We start from the raw sequence: 17,013 nt of genomic DNA on the forward strand, positions 1-17,013 counted from the left end.
TGTGCATGATTTAATGATATCATATTCTGGAGTGTGTAAGGAAAGTTATGCGATGGCTGTATCGGTAAAAATGGTGGTGAGCAGGTGAGCAAGTGAGCTGGTGCCAATGAAGGGAAAAACCTGCACAGAAAAGCAATTAAAGTGATGGAGGTGTGTGCTATCCCTCTCCCACTCTATTCCGATGAGCATTGTTGGCTGCAGGTGAAGTCTGATGCACATAGGCACAGCAGACTGGTCAGGTCGTCAGTACGATTATGGCTGCCCTTGATGTCCAAAGTGGACACAGCTGTCTGCAGATGCTGCGCTGTGATGCCTAAATTGTGCCACGACTGACTTTCATGGGCACATTTATCCATGATGTAGCGCTGCGCAGGCTGATCTACAGGTGCGGTTTGGTGTGTGTGTCCTTCTCATATCCTTAGCCGAAAGAGGCTTCCCCCACAAGGCAGTGGGGATCCGTTACCCTGGACAAGGGGCCCATACCAGGTACTGTCAGCCGGAGCCAGCTGAACCCGGGACTCACATAGGGCAGCAACATCACTCTGAGGTAGCTGAAAAACAACTACCCTGCTACCCCCAATTATCCTGCTCCTACTGATAGATAGGATCTGAATCCGGACCTGAACCAAAATATAATCGGCTTGTTCTTATCCCCTAACCAACTAATCCACTAAGTTTTATCATAACTCGTCCACAACTTTGAGATATTCTGCTACATAATAGTTCTTGGGCTTATTGCTCAATGGTGAAGAATCAGTTTAAAAATTAAAAAAACGCCATATTTGTATCCAGATTCAGATCTTCACCAACATCGAATCAATTATTCCTTGTCACACACGGTTTGTTTGGCTCTTGAAAGTAAGGGGTTTTGTTTTCTCGTCTGAGAAGTGGCCTGTTGCCGGTTGGCCCGCATGCTCGTGTCCCTGCCTCGTCCTGCTCGTGCACCCGCCTCGTACTGCTCGTTTGGTTTGTCGCTGCTTCGGCGTCAGTTGCGTTGACGCCTCCTCGAGAAAGGCCTCACACAGTTCTCATTTCCCCTCCTATCCGTCCTTGAGATTAGTGTGTGGTGCATTAGATTTCTATACTTCCCTCGTAAATAATTATTTATTATGAATTGTGTCCCCCTTCCCTCTCCCCACCCCCTCCATCCTATCGTACCCCTTACTAAAATCAGAACCAATGATCTTGTGTGCTTCTTGCGGTTTCTGTGCGCGTGAAGCTGCCATTGATCGCGATCCAAGGGAGTAAACGCCAGTTCTGTCCATTCGTCCAGTGCCAGTATTAATTGAGCGCTGAATGCAAGAGTATTATGAAACACGTATGATTTAAAAAAAAAAGAAGTTGCTACTGCTGTTTAACATTCTTGAGGCATTATATTGTCACGTCGCCCTGGCGATTAAGATCGCCTGGGGACGGATAGCTGAACCAGCTTGAACTCAGAGGCTACTCCTAAAAATGGTGGTTATTTTTAGTGCATGTGGGAAGGAAGAGATGCAAGGCATTTACTGAATGAACACGAGGGTTTATTCCCGAAACCACAAACAGATAAACACGACAATAAAATGTACACAAATGATCCAATAAAAATAAACGCGGACAAAATAAATGTTGCAATAAAACTAAGATTTTCTACTCTGAGGTACCTCACGCTCTGACTCGACCACACACACAGGGGAAAATAAAACGAAAATAAAATGTTCCTTCTTCAGCACTTATTTGTCTCCAAAGGGTCTTTTTAGGCGATTGGTGGCCGTTGAAGCCCGATGCCACCATGCGGGAAGCTCACTATATGGTGCCGGCCGACGAAACCCGCGTGTCGAATCGCCCAGAGTCGTGGGCAAGTGGTGAAGACTGCCTCCTTCACCTCGCTCACGGCTTTCTCTGCCTCCGAAAAGTACCACCGCCACAACCTCCCTCAAAATGCTGCCGACGCAACAAAAGCTCCAAAAGTGCGCACAAGATCTTTCAGCCCCCGGACCAAAGATGGCGAAGCCTTCTCATCGAGCAAAAGACGCACACCCTGCTCTTCCCTCCTGAGAGCCAATCGCGTCCCCCGGGGCGTGGCCTGCCGGACTTCTCCCTGCTCCCTGATTCTGTGCCTCTCGTGGGCGGGGCCTTTTCCTTATTGCGTCCATTGGGGTGGGGCTAGGCCAAACCGGCTCATTCTTGACTTATGTCAGCGGTTGTTGTAATTTGACAGTTATGCAAAAACGTAAGGGAAAACATTACAGAGGGAAGGCACGCACAATTATCTTTAAACCCAATTACTAATTAGCACTGTATCACCCCTCGCACATTGCACAATTAAACAACCTTCAGCTACAGTCTCCCTACTTAATACATAGAAATGCTCCTACATGTCATGTGGTCCATACTACTTCCTATACAGTTCTACCTCTCCTACGGTATTCTTTTGCCTACCCCGCATAAACGTAACAATATGGTTGTCATGTCCCCAACAGACTAACAGACCCGAATCTAGATCTACTGTAATCTATATACCCCAGAGAGGATAATGATACAACCCTACGAGAGCGGGCGTGCTTGTTATGGTGATGGAAATCAAGACTCTCTGCTCACCCTAACTCTTTCATTCCTCTTTTTTTCCCACCTCTGGATCAAACTCCCACACTCTCTTCAATATCACTCTTCCCTCCAGGTCTTCAAAACAGCTGTTCACCACCATCTCGTATCTTCCTCCATCCAAAACCATGATATTTTCCACCCCCGTTAACCCATCCAAACCCACCACCTTCAAATTCTGATTTCTTTCCTGAAATCCCCTGTAGTGTCTATCTTGTTTATCACGTGTACCCTGCCCCAGCCCTCTCTTCCACAGATCTCCTGATGTCCCTGTTTCCTACTGTTGTTGTGCTTCCTTCTCTCTCCCCCTCTTGTGTTCCACTCCCGTTATTATATGTTTCTACGTGTTAGCTCTTATACGAGGCTCGACTTGGTATACAAAAATAAAATCCCAATAAAGAGTGTTTACATTTAATACACGTCAGGGGACAAGGACGGGGATATTTGTACATTATGGACTGATCAATGTGGTGCTGTACGTCGTTTGAACCTGGGATCCCAGCATCATGTGCTCAGATTGGAACACCAAATGGGCCCCCACAAGTTGTGCCAATTAACTGGATCTATTTTTGATTACACTTGATTGTTGCGCTGTGGTAATGATTATTTATCTCTATTGTTTGGATTTTTTTTTCAGGTTGATGCTGCTCCAGTAGGGGCCCCAAAGTCTCCTGGAAACAAATATCCAATTTTCTTCTTTGGAACGCATGAAACGTAAGTATAGGAAAGCACCTCTGAGTTGTAAAGACAGGTAACTAAAGAAAAATCCTTGATTATTATAATTTCTTTGTTTTGATACAGGTAAATGTGGAGCATTGGATTGCTTACCATGCTTCTGTTTAAATTAAAAGTGTGGTATATGTCACATGACAGTATATGTTGATAACATATTTGGTGTCTAATGAAAATACATCAGCTCGTTGACCTGGCCACACCTGTATGTGTAACAAGTGGAGTGGAGTGGAGTGGGATGGACTGGAGTGAATTTTGAAAGGAGCGTACTGGAAGAATGCTTGATCACTTTACGAGGAACGAACGGGAGATTCCTGCTGTTGGACCATAGCTTTCTACAGTGATGTACATGAATGGATGGACAACCCTCCACCCCCTTATAAGTGACATACATGTCACTTGTCCATGCAACTTCTTTCTTTTCTACAATCCTCAATACCCTTTTAATCACTCTTGCTCCCTCTACCTCTTACCCAGGTTGTCATATACAGATGCCCATAACCTGATACTTCTCTGTAAACTCTGGCACTGTTAATGCTACAAATGTTTGCCAAAGAGTGTTGCCTTTCACATTTTATTTTTTATTTTTTACACATGGTCTAGGCTCGTGAAAGAGCTGGGACACAGAACAGATCAGGATACGACATAGCAACGGGAACAGCAGGAGTGGGGGAAGTCAGTAATCCAAGAGTGGAGTGGGCCTTTGATTCCGGTTTGGTGATTTCACTTTTGAATGACCATTGTATGATGTCTTCTGTAGTTCATTGCCACACTTTGTCAAAGTACTTTCTGAGATAAATGATGCAATCTGTGTAATAATGGTAAATAGGTTATTGTGTTTTTGCACAAACCTTGAATTGCAAAGCATTGTGTCGTGCTGCATTCCAGGGCTTTCCTTGGCTGCAAGGACATATTTCCTTACAAACAGCACAAGGAGAAATATGCCATTCCGTACAAGCGAAAGGGTTTCAAGGAGGGCCTCTGGGAGATTGAAAACAACCCGATGGTTCAGTTTCAAGAAGACTCGGTGGGTGACGTGCACCGTGTGGTTGTGGTGGTACAGTTTGGTTCGTACCGATTGCTGCCACTGCTATGTGCCGGTGTGCATGTCTGTCCTTATTGCTCATTGTCCTTCGGTAGGGGTTGATGAGTCTGCTGGTGCATTGTTTGCCTTTGATAAAGATCTGCCAAGCAAATTGTTAGCACAATCATTTTGTAGACATTGGATCGTGCTGCTTTGCAACCACACATGTCACACATCACATCTTCGTGTTACTCTTTTTTTTTTTTTGCCTGTTTATCAAATACATTTTGAGAAGCACTTATTTGCTGAATTTCTTACAAAGCAGACATGAGTTTATTATTAATATTGGTATTGCTTGCCAATGAAAGTTCCCCACACTCAACAAACAGCATGTCCAATGACATCTAACCATATTAGTGGCATCACATCGTGTTGACCCTAACTGGGTACACAACCCATATGTTGAGTTGGTTCATTGTGCACTACATTCAGATAAGATGGCTAACTGAAAGAACAACTCGAGGATATTTGTATTCCTTTGTGCAGGAAAAAAATTACCGTGCCATTTTCATTACAAAGTGACACTACGAAACCGTTTTTAATTACCTCTGCCACCTGCGATGGACGGATGTTATGTTTTCACCCCTGTCTGTTTGTTTGTGTGTAGGATATCTCAAAAAGTTGTGGATGGATTCGGATGAAATTTGGAGGGCAGGTTGGGTGTGTGACAAGAATGAATGAATTCATATTCATTCAAGAATGAATGAATTCATATTCAATTCATATTCATTCATTCATTCATTCATATCATTCATATTCATTCATTTATTCATTCATACACACAAATTAATTCAATTCATATTCAAGAATGAATGAATTCATATTTATGTGTGACAAGGACGAATTGATTAGATTTTGGTGAAGATCTGAATCTGAATCCGAGAATTTTTAAAATGAATTATTCACCATGAGCAAACTATGTATTATAGCATGGGCAAACTGGGCAGTAAACTGTAATACTCCGCAAAAAACTATGTATAGCACGATATCTCAAAAAGTTGTGGATGGATTCGGATGAAATTTGGTGGACAGGATGGGTTTGTGACAAGGAAGAACTGTTTCAATTTTGGTGAAGATCCAGATCCAGATCTAGATACGGATACAAGTGTTTTTGAAAATTACAAATGATCCTTTACCTTTGAGTGATAGGGCTAAAAACGATCAATACCATTATATTTCAAGATGTTGTGGACAACTTGTGACAATACGAGGTGGATGAGTTGGGTAGGTGACAAGAACAAACTGATTAGATTTTGGTTCAGATCCGCATCAAGATCTGGCATATTAGTGGGATACAAAAGTAAACTGTTCAGCTTGGTGGAGGTATGCGCTCTACCGAGTGCTGTTCCTGTTTAAAGTGATTCTTCGCCATTGAGAGAGGGTGAAAAACGATATTTAGCATGATATCTCAAAGTTATGCACAGATTTGAGTGGAACTTTGTGGACAGGTTGGGTGTGTGACAAGTAAGAGTTGACTCGATTTTGTTGAAGATCCGAATCATGAGAGAATTTTAGTGATTCTTCACCATTGAGTGATAGGGTTAAAACTGATATACAACATGATATCTCAAAAACCGTATGGATGGATTCGGACGATACTTGGTGGATAGGTTGGGTGTGTGACCAGGACGAATCAATTCGATTTTGGTGAAGATCCAGACACAATAAGTTTTTTTTAAAGTGATTCTTCACTGTTGAGAGATGGGACATTGTATGCTGTAGCGTTAATATTTTCCTTCACTGGAACTAAGGGGTCCAACCCGAACCTTGAAAAAACAGTCCTAGACCATTATTCCTCTTCCACCAAACTTTACATTTGGCACTATGCTTTCAGGCAGGTAGCGTTCTCCTGGCATCCGCCAAACCCAGATTCGTCCATCGGGCTGCCAGATGGTGAAGCGTGATTAATCATTCCAGAGAATGCGTTTCCAGAGTCCAATGGCGGCGAGCTTTACACCACTCCAGCCGACGCTCGGCATTGCGCATGGTGATCTTAGGCTTGTGTGCGGCTGCTCGGCCATGGAAACCCATTTCATGAAGCTCCCGACGAACAGTTATTGTGCTGACGTTGCTTCCAGAGGCAGTTTGGAATTTGGTAGTGAGTGTTGCAACCGAGGACGGTCCATTTTTATGCGCTTCAGCACTCGGCGATCCCATTCTGTGAGTTTGTGTGACGTTTCCACTTCACAATAACAGCACTTACAGTTGACCGGGTCAGCTCTAGCAGGGCAGAAATTTGACGAACTGACTTGTTGGAAAGGTGTCATCCTATGGCGGTGCCACGTTGAAAGTCACCGAGCACTTCAGTATGGCCCATTCTCCTGCCAATGTTTGTCTATGGACATTGTATGGCTGTGTGCTTGATTATATGTACCTGCCAGCAATGGATGTGGCAGAAACAGCCGAATCCACTAATTACAAGGGGTGTCTGCATACTTTTGACCATGTAGTGTATCAATTTAGATATATTTATTTTACGAACGCGTTTGTGTTTTACATAAATTTTCATTGAGATTTTTATTTCACTGTTTACAGTTATAGAAATTACCATTTTAAAATGGTCGATATCGATAGTTGTTTTTTTTTTTGTTTTTTTTTTTTTTACGGACATGTTTACGATTTTCCCATAAATTTTCAATTACGGATGCTTTTTCTTTTTTTCATTTACAGACATTAATGTCATGTTTATTTCTCATTTTACAGTTATACAAATTACAATTTTCAAATGCTAGATATTGATTGTTTAAAAAAAAAAAAATTCTTTACATATGCGTTGCGGTATTTTCTTTTTTACGAAAATGGGCATTTACAGACACTTTCCGACAGTTCTTTGATTTTTTTTTATCCCAGTGTACCAGCTTCTATGTCTGTCGGCATGCCAAATTTTAGCTTTACATGACACCCGCAAGGTACAGAACATTAATTAATATCAGTCAGTTAGTGAGTGGTTCGAAAGAGCGTTATATATATTGGATGCAGATAACTTTAACGTTCCCATTTTCTTTAAAGCGATAACTCCTCTATGAACAAGTGCCTGCAAAAATAATTCGCCGCTTAAAAATCACCCGTTTGTTTCCTCCATTATCTGAGGTGGATGGAGGTTATATATTACCCGTTTATTTGTTTGTGAGCATGATATCTCAAAGAGTTGTGGACGGATTTGGACGAAATTTGGTAGATTAGTTGATTAAGTCAGAAGAACAAGCCGATTAGATTCTAGTTCAGGTCCGAATCCATATCCGACCTCTCGCTGAGATATAAAACGTAAACTGTTCAGTCTAGCAGAGGTATGTGCTCCACCAAGTGCTGTTCTAGTTTTGCATGAAATTGCGATCGAATGTGCTCCACCAAGTGCTGTTCTAGTTTTGCATGAAATTGCGATCATTGCAAATGCCCATTTGTCCAAAGATTTATTGATCTATTGATCTATTGATCTGTCACTGTCTTCCTGATTGTTCTGAGAGCAGACGGAAGCAACAGAAAAGGCCCACAGTCCTGGTGATGCCTCGAGGAGCCATGAAGAAGAGGAAGTCAATGAAGCTGAGAAGGTGGAGGATGAAGATGAGCAAAAAGGAGAGGAAGGGGAGGAGGGTTGGAGTGAAGAAGAGGGCCGACTGGTGATCGATGAGACACGAGTGCCCAAAGGAGTCGTCAAGAGACAAAAGGCTTCGTCTGGCAGGGTGGGTCGATGTCTTTAGGTAGTAAATGGAAGAATAACATTGTCAAGAGTGCAAAGGAGATGGATTCTGGGTTGGTTCAATGGGTTGAGCTTTTATTTTGAAATTCGGAGATCGCTTGTTCAAATCACCACAATGCCATGTATGTTGTTTGAGTCACGTGATGCATTCTTTGCAGGAATGTTGCATATGCAGCATCTTCTCTCGTTAAGGAGGATTGAACAGAGAATTGGATTGAACAATTGAAACTTGGACATCCATACAAAGCGTGCTCATTGCTTCACTTTTATCATTCAATCGGTGTTTATAGGTTAGGGGTGGGCAGAGGGTACTCGGTGGATTAAAAGATGGATAATTCTCTGCCTAAGTACAGATACCGCCGCTCATTACAACCTTCTACACGGTAGACCATACTGCAGTCTTTGGCATGAGAATATTATTGCATTATTGCCCCACATGGGCCACCTCGTTCAGGGGAGGAAGATGCGTGAACACAATCACAGCTATTTTGGACATCATTAACGAGGAGCACCCCTTTATGTCTCCCCCTCCCCTCTCCCCACCTCCTTCGTCCCTCCAGCCTTCCACTCCCAGTGAGTAAGCTGTCCACACCTCCATTCGGCTCTATATCTAATAAAAGCCCTTTCATTGTATTGGTGCCAGAAACCATGTGCCACACAAGCTATTGCCTCGTGGGACTAGACCAACAGGGTCAACAAACACAAACAGGATGTTTTTTCACACACCATCCAGTCTGTGATCCACGATATATATATATATATTTTAATTTTATTTTGCAGAAAGTCGCAAAGCGATCCTGGAAAGCCAGCGATTCGGGCGGCAGTCACACCGGCTCTGCAGCTGGTGGTTCGGCTGACGAGGTAAGTCGGGTATTTACAAAGGCACTGCATGTTAAGAGCTTCCTGAGCTTTACAATATGACATTACACTTTGCTTTGCTTTCTCGCAAGTACTACACAAGTGTTGCTCTAGCTGGACGTTAGTGTTGCACGATTCATTAAAAATGAAAATGGCCTCTTTATAAAGAACTTATCTCGACTTTTGCATATGATTCTCAGCATGTGGCCATCTGTGTAAATTTAAGGTTTATTTGCCGATGGAACTAGGAAGATAAATCATTTCAGTCTGATCTCGTGAAGCTACAACGGAGACGTTGGGCCAGTTAAACAACTCAAAATAGGCATGGAACTTTTGGGAAGCCAATTTTGCACAAATCTAACTTCCACCATGTTGCTACCTCATCACCAAGGCACAAAGAATATAACAAACAAAAGGCAAAATGTCAGCTATGACATGTAGAACAAACGACATCAGACGACGACAGGGTTGAAAGTGTAGATACGTCCCCCCTCCCCTATCCTGGCCCTTATTTCTCAAGCCGGCCCCCACCCACACCCCTCTTTCGTAAGCAATTTATCTGGCCCCTTCAGCCTCAAGCCAAATTTACCCCGAGTCTTCATGTGTGTTTTAACGAAGGAAACCTTACAATCATGGACAAGTGTAATTGTTTACCTTTAATTTAGAGGTTATGTTTTCGCCCCTGTTTGACTGTCTGTCTACCTGTTTGTTTGTTTGTCTGTGAGCAGGATATCTCAAAAAGTTGAAGATGGATTGCTGACGAAACTTTGTGGACAGGTTGGGTGTGTGACAAGGTCAAATTGATTAGGTTTTAGTGAATATCTGGATCTGGGTACGATAAAAATAAAAAATAAAAATTTAAGTGTCTTCTCCATTGAGAGATGGGACCAAAAATGATATATAGCATGACATTTCAAAATGTTATGGCCAGGTTATTGCAAAATTTAGTGGATGAGTTGATTGTGTGAGAAGATCAAGCTGATTAGATCAGATCTGGTTCAGATCCAGATGCAGATCCAGCCTGTTGGTAGAATACAAAACGTAAATTGTTCAGCTTGGCGGAGGTACAGTCGTGGCCAAAAATATTGGCACCCTTACACTTTTTAAAAATAATACACTATTTCTTCCAGAAAATTGTTGAAATCAAAATTTTTTTTGGGTATCCACATACACTACATGGCCAAAAGTATGCAGACACCCCATCAAATTAGTGGATTTGGCTGTTTCAGCCACATCCATTGCTGACAGGTATGTATAATCAAGCACACAGCCATGCAAGCTCCATAGACAAACATTGGCAGTAGAATGGGCCATACTGAAGAGCTCAGTGACTTTCAACAGCTCAGCTGCGAAGTGGTAGGCCACACAAGCTCACAGAATGGGACCGCCGAGTGCTGAAGCTCGTAGCGTGTAAAAATCATTTGTCCTTGGTTGCAACTCTCACTACGGATTTCCAAACTGCCTCTGGAAGCAAGGTCAGCACAACAACTGTTCATCGGGAGCTTGATGAAATGGGTTTCCATGGCCGAGCAACCACGCACAAGCCGAAGATCACCATGCGCAATGCCAAGCATCAGCCGGAGTGGTGTAAAGCTCGCCACCATTGGACTCTGGAGCAGTGGAAACGCGTTCTCTGGAGTGATGAATCACGCTTCACCATCTGGCAGTCCGACGGACAAATCTGTGTTTGGCGGATCCCAGGAGAACGCTACCTTCCCGGATGCATAGTGCCAAATGTAAAGTTTGGTGGAGGAGGAATAATGGTCTGGGGCTGTTTTTCATGGTTCGGGTAGGCCCCTTAGTTCCAGTGAAGGGAAATCTTAACGCAACAGCATACAATGACATTCTAGAGCTAGACGATTGTATGATTCCAACTTTGTGGAAACAGTTTGGGGAAGGCCCATTCTTGTATCAGCATGACAATGCCCTCTTGCACAAAGCAAAGTCCATACAGAAATGGTTTGTTGAGATTGGTGTGGAAGAACTTGACTTGCCTGCACAGAGCCCTGACCTCAACCCCATGGAACACCTTTGGGATGAATTGGAATGCCGACTGCGAGCCAGGCCAAATCGCCCAACATCAGTGCCTGACCTCACTAATGCTCTTGTGTCTGAATGGAAGCAAATTTCTCGCAGCAATGTTCCAACATCTAGTGGAAAGCCTTCCCAGAAGAATGGAGGCTGTTATAGCGGCAAAGGGGGGACCAACTCCAAATTAATGCCCATTCATTTGGAATGTGATGTTCGACGAGTACACATGGGTGTGATGTTTGAATGTCCACATACTTTTGGCCATGTAGTGTATGTATTTCTTTGATTTGCAGTGGAACAAAACAAAAAAGCTGAAAAAATACGAAATCTTCTCCATCTGGCAGTCTGACGGACAGTTTGTCCTAGCAGGAAGTCCTAGCAGTTTGTCCTAGCAATCCAATTGTTGTGTACCTCTCACACCCCTTCCTCCCCCTAGCCCTGCCCCGTCCTCCCCCTCCGACAGATCTCCCAATGTCCCTGTTCTCTACCATTGTTGTGCTTGTGTGCTTAACTCTCTCTCCCCATCTTGTATCCCGGTCCTTTATTATATGTTTTATGTGTCTGTTGTTTTTTTTTTGTGATTAATGTTAGCTCTTACACGAGCTTCGATCTTGTATACAAAAAAATAAAATAAAAGTGGGCCAAACTGCCAGTGGAGAGGTGAAGGAAGCTCATTCATGGCTATAGGAAGTGCTTGACTGCATTTATTTTGTACAAAGGTTGTGCTACCAAATATTAAGTCTCTGGTGTCAATAATTTTGTCAATGCCAATTTATTTTTATTTTTTGATTTAAAAGGATATATTTAGTTCTGCATCAAAAACAAAGATTTTGTAATATTAACAGTGAAATATGGAATTGTGGAGATCAAATACTTTTGTCAATTTCAACTTATTTTTCGAGAAAATTGTGAGTTATTTGAAGAAAGCGCTTGGTGCCAATATTTTTGGCCACGAGAGTATGTGCTCTACCAAGTGCTGTTCTAGTAACATATACCTTTTGCCTTGATTTTTGGAGATACTCAATCAATGTTTTAAATTAACGAGTGCAATTTGACTTCACAATTTCCATAACCTTTGCAGTGTTAGTTGAGATTCCTCCATGAGCCACACAAATACAGTATGTTGGTTGTTAACTAAGTCATCTACTTATTTAAATATATATATATAATTGACATTCATAATACCTGCTTTTAGGCTACAGATGAAGATTTGGTTGTTTCAGAAAAGAAGCCAACGAAGAAGAAATTTAAAGGTAATTTTGTGAGCATCATATTGAAGCTGGTTTAGTGAAGTGTTTGTTATTGTTTCACATTTGTACTTGTCGTTTGCGATTGCGTCATAAGGTAAAGAGCAGATTTCAGAAAGTAATTTAAATGTTGATGGGCCTAAAAATTGCAGAATATCCGAGATTGTGATGAAATGTAATGCCTCCTATTGTTGTTCTCCAAAACAGATAAAGACATTTGAATGAAACAAATTCAGATGCGAACATCAGTCTTTATTCTACCATGGTGCATATTTATTTCTCAATGTAATCACCACTGTGAGTAGTTTTTAGTAGTTTTCGTTAGTTTTGTGATGCCATCACAATATAAACTGTGCATCCTCCCGACGTAACCAGCTCTTTACATCATCGTCGGAAGAAAGATGTTCTTCACAAATATGTTAAGTTTGGGGAAGAGATGATGAAAATATGATGGAGCCATGGTGGGTGTTGTAAGGAGGTGAAACTGCCCATTCGCCGATAAATGTCGATAGACGTTCTCTGCTGTTAGACACTAACTGCATGCTGCTTTAACCGCACTGACATGTTGTGCTGCCCTGTGCAGTGTGCATTCTTGACTAACTTAGCACTAAAACATCCAGTGTCAGAATCACTAAACTTCTCCCTCATTGGAGGGAATAACTAATGTGCGGATTGCACTTTATTTCACTCAAATATCTTTACCTGTTTTGGAGAAAGAATAGGAGGCATTACTTTTCAACATGATATTTAACTCAGGGATTTCCCCAGAAAAATAAAATCCCGATCCTAAGATTTCTTGCATTTGGAAACAAGAATGATTCAAACTATACTGGACAAAACGAGTTAGGGATTGCCTTTTCAAGGTATTTTTTCTACGAGAAAATAAAGTTACTTTTTAAAACTTTTCAATAATTACCACCGTCCATATGTATTCAATAACTGTGTGTAAAATGATAGCACGTGCAACTTGTTTTTCAGCTGTGGCACGATAATTTGTCTCGGTTGCTCTAAAACCAAAGTATACATCGTGTAGCTGCCATTCTGTAACTTCAACTGAACTTTAAGAAGGCTACTGATTTTGCTGTTTTTTTTTAGCATTATTTGACGTTTAGTACGCTCTCAGGTTCAATTACCAGCATGAGACGGCATCTCACCGTAGCGGAAGCAGGTCGAGCAGTGGGGTTGCTGCAAGCTGGACAGTCACAGAGAAATGTGACAGCAAATTTGAATGTGAGTCGAGCGTCATTTCCAGGTTGTGGAATCGCTTTAATGCGACAGGTGGCGTCGCAGAAAGGCCACGTTCCACGACAGCCTAGCAGGACCACTACTTAAGCCTGTCGGCGAGGCGAAACCACTTTACTAGTGCTGTAAGGCTGAATACTGACTTTCGCCAAGCAACTGGGATACAAATTTCTGCACAGACTGTAAGGAACAGGTTTCACGCAGCCAATCTTCGCGCTCGTCGTCCAGCTATGCGTCCCATACTCACGCGACTCCATCGTATAGCAAGGAATCACTGGGCCAATGACCATGTGAATTGGCAACTGCGTAAATGGCTTCCTGTTCTTTTCATGGATGAGTCACGTTTTTGTGTTTGCTTCCATGATGGTCGTAGACATGTGTGGCGCTCATCAGGAGAGAGATATGCCAATTGTTGTGTTGCTGAGCATGACCGTTTTGGTGGTGGCTCAGTTATGATATGGGCTGGCATTAGTATTGACGGTCGGACGGACCTGCACGTAATTGAGGGAACGCTAACCGGTGTACGATATCAGGACTTGGTTCTGGATCCCATTGTTCGACCATTTGCCGGCGCAGTGGGACACGACTTTGTTTTAATGGACGACAATGCACGCCCACACAGGGCTCGGGTTGTAGACCATTACCTTGAGAGGGAGACCATAAGCCGCATGGACTGGCCAAGCCGTTCTCCGGACTTAAACCCGATAGAGCATGCTTGGGACATGCTACAGCGTTGTGTTTCTGATCGCATACACCTTCCTGCAATTCATCAGCAACTGATTGCTGCGCTTCTTGAGGAATGGCCAAGGATCCCACAAATAAGCTTCCGGCACCTGATTCGCAGCATGTCGAGGCAGTGTCGTGCTGTTATTGGAGCCCATGGTGGACACGCATCTTAATGAGACTGTTAGCAAGACATTTTTAGTGACTGAATTATTGGCCCCATAGTGAATTTCGCATTGATTTTGGGGGTTGCTGGATGAAACGAATAATTGCTCCGTTATGGTTGGATGAACTTGCTCATATTATTTTTCAAGTTGTTAACAAATTGTTCTGTTATGTTTTAGTATCGAGAATATCAATAAAATATTTTTCCACGTGAGAATAAATGAAATGAAAATTATGATCCCGAACTTATTTTGTCCAGTATATTTAAGAGTTGAAGTATTTCATTGAATTGGAAAGTACGATGCCAAATCACTGGTAGAAAATTCACATTTATGGTGGAATGGGTTGGTCTGTTTGGAGTTCGTGCATGAACTGATGGTTCATGTTGCTTGGAACCAGGTTATATATATTTACCATATAAACCACACTGTGTATTTGTGTGTCTGTCCCCCTTCATAAGGGTAGTTTTTAAAGGCCAATCTTTTAACACGAATGTGTGTTCACTATTTCTTTTTTGAGGATAAAAAAACTCGAAAAACATTTTTCATAAGAGTAATTATGTCTCTTGTATTGGAATTGTAGATGGTGGCTTGCAAACCGAGCCTCAAGGGTGGTGTACAGAAGCATTTCTTTTAAAATAACAATAAATACAAGGCTCAGGGAGGTGAAATCCGCTACACGTGATGTGCAACGTGCGCAGAGTAAAATGAGTGTTCATTTACATCCGTATGATGTCCAATAGATGCCATGGACAATAGACACTATATGCCAAGTTTTCGGGCTTTGGCAAGCTCACGAGGCTGCACCGTCAAAACCCGTCATTTTTGATTGTGTGTGTGTGTGTGTGTGTGTGTGTGTGTGTGTGTGTGTGTGTGTGTGTGTGTGTGTGTGTGTGTGTGTGTGTGTGTGTGTGTGTGTGTGTGTGTGTGTGTGTGTGTGTGTGTGTGTGTGTGTGTGTGTGTGTGTGTGTGTGTGTGTGTGTGTGTGTGTGTGGGGGGGGGGGGGGGGGTAGGTGATATGGTCATGCTGGTTGGTAGATATGGTTTATTTAAGGTAGGATGTGCATGATTTAATGATATCATATTCTGGAGTGTGTAAGGAAAGTTATGCGATGGCTGTATCGGTAAAAATGGTGGTGAGCAGGTGAGCAAGTGAGCTGGTGCCAATGAAGGGAAAAACCTGCACAGAAAAGCAATTAAAGTGATGGAGGTGTGTGCTATCCCTCTCCCACTCTATTCCGGTGTGTGTGTGTGTGTGTGTGTGTATGTATATATATATATATATATATATATACACACACATACATACATACAAACAGTGCCTTTAGAGAGTATTCACACCTCGACTTTTTCATATTTTGTTGTTACAGCCTGAATTTAAGATGGAATAAATTGAGATTTTTTTTTGTCACTGATCTACACATTATACCCCATAATGACAAAGTGGAATTTTTTATTTTTTTTTCTAGTAAAAACAAAATACAGAAATATCGAATTTACATAAGTAATTCAACCCCCTGGGTCAATACCTTGTAGAAGTGCCTTTGGCAGTGATTACAGCTTCGAGTCATCTTGGGTATGTCTATCAGCTTTGCTCATCTGGATTTGGGGAGTTTCTCTCATTCTTCTTTGTAGATTTGCTCAAGCTCTGTCAAGTTGGATGGGGAGCGTTGGTGAGCAGCAATATTCAAGTCTTTCGACAGATTCTCAATGGGATTCAAATCTGGGCTTTGGCTGGGCCAATCAAGGACTTTCACGTTCTTTTTCTGAAGCCATTCCAGTGTTGATTTGCATGGGGTCATTGTCCTGTTGGAACATAAATCTTTGCAGCAGTCTAAGGTCTTTTGCAGTCTGAAGCATGTTCTCCTCAATGATTTGTCTGCATTTGGCTCCATTCATTGTTCCCTCTGTCCTTCCCAGTCCCTGCCACTGAAAAGCATCCCCATAGCATGTTGCTGCCACCACCATGATTCACGGAAGGATGGTGTTCGATGGGTGATAAGATGTGCTCGGTTTTTGCCAGACGTCGTGCTTTTCATTCAGGCCAAAAAGCTCAATTTTCCGCTCATCAGACCACAGAATCTTATCCCTCATGCTCTCAGACGTTCACGTGCCTTTTTGCAAACTGCACGAGTGCTGTCATGTGGCGTTTTCTCAGGAGTGGCTTCTGTCTGGCCACTCCCATAAAGCCTCGATTTGTAAAGTGCTGCAGAGACTGTTGTTGTTCCGGTAGGTTCTCCCATCTCAGCCTAGGAACTCTGTAGTTCTGTCAGAGTGGTCTTTGGGTTCTTCTTCACCTCCCTGACGAAGGTCCTTCTAGCCCGGTTGCTCAGTTTGGCACGGCAGTCCAGCTCTAGGAAGAGTCTGGGTAGTTCTATATTCTTTCCATTTCCTAATTATGGAGCTCACTGTGCTCTTAGGAACTTTCAACGCTCTAGAGATTATTTCGTACTCTTCCCCAGATCTCTCGGAGTTCTATGGATAGTTCCTTGGATTTAATGGTAGAGTTTCTGCTCTGACATGTACTGTCAACTTTGGAACCTTTATATAGAACGGTGTGTTTCTTTCTAAATCATGTCCGATCAATTGAATTGGCCACATAACAGGTGGACTCCAATCAAGTTGTAGAGACATCTTAAGGATGATCAAAGG

The 17,013-nt window shown here is 42.5% G+C and overlaps 1 protein-coding gene across 2 annotated transcripts in view; it reads left to right on the forward strand.

Moving 5' to 3' along the window:
• LOC137434162 (PC4 and SFRS1-interacting protein) overlaps positions 1-17,013 on the forward strand; it is a 78,412-nt gene that overhangs the window by 1,827 nt on the left and 59,572 nt on the right. For both annotated transcript variants that reach the window (XM_068126884.2, XM_068126885.2), the window contains exons 2-6: positions 3,221-3,297; positions 4,204-4,342; positions 7,867-8,079; positions 8,877-8,957; positions 12,181-12,238. In XM_068126884.2, coding sequence (XP_067982985.2) covers positions 3,221-3,297; positions 4,204-4,342; positions 7,867-8,079; positions 8,877-8,957; positions 12,181-12,238 — 568 coding nt within the window. The remainder of the gene's footprint in view (positions 1-3,220; positions 3,298-4,203; positions 4,343-7,866; positions 8,080-8,876; positions 8,958-12,180; positions 12,239-17,013) is intronic.

This window comes from Myxine glutinosa, chromosome 10 (assembly GCF_964187855.1).
Source record: "Myxine glutinosa chromosome 10, kmMyxGlut1.1, whole genome shotgun sequence".
Classification (NCBI taxonomy): Eukaryota; Metazoa; Chordata; class Myxini; order Myxiniformes; family Myxinidae; genus Myxine; species Myxine glutinosa.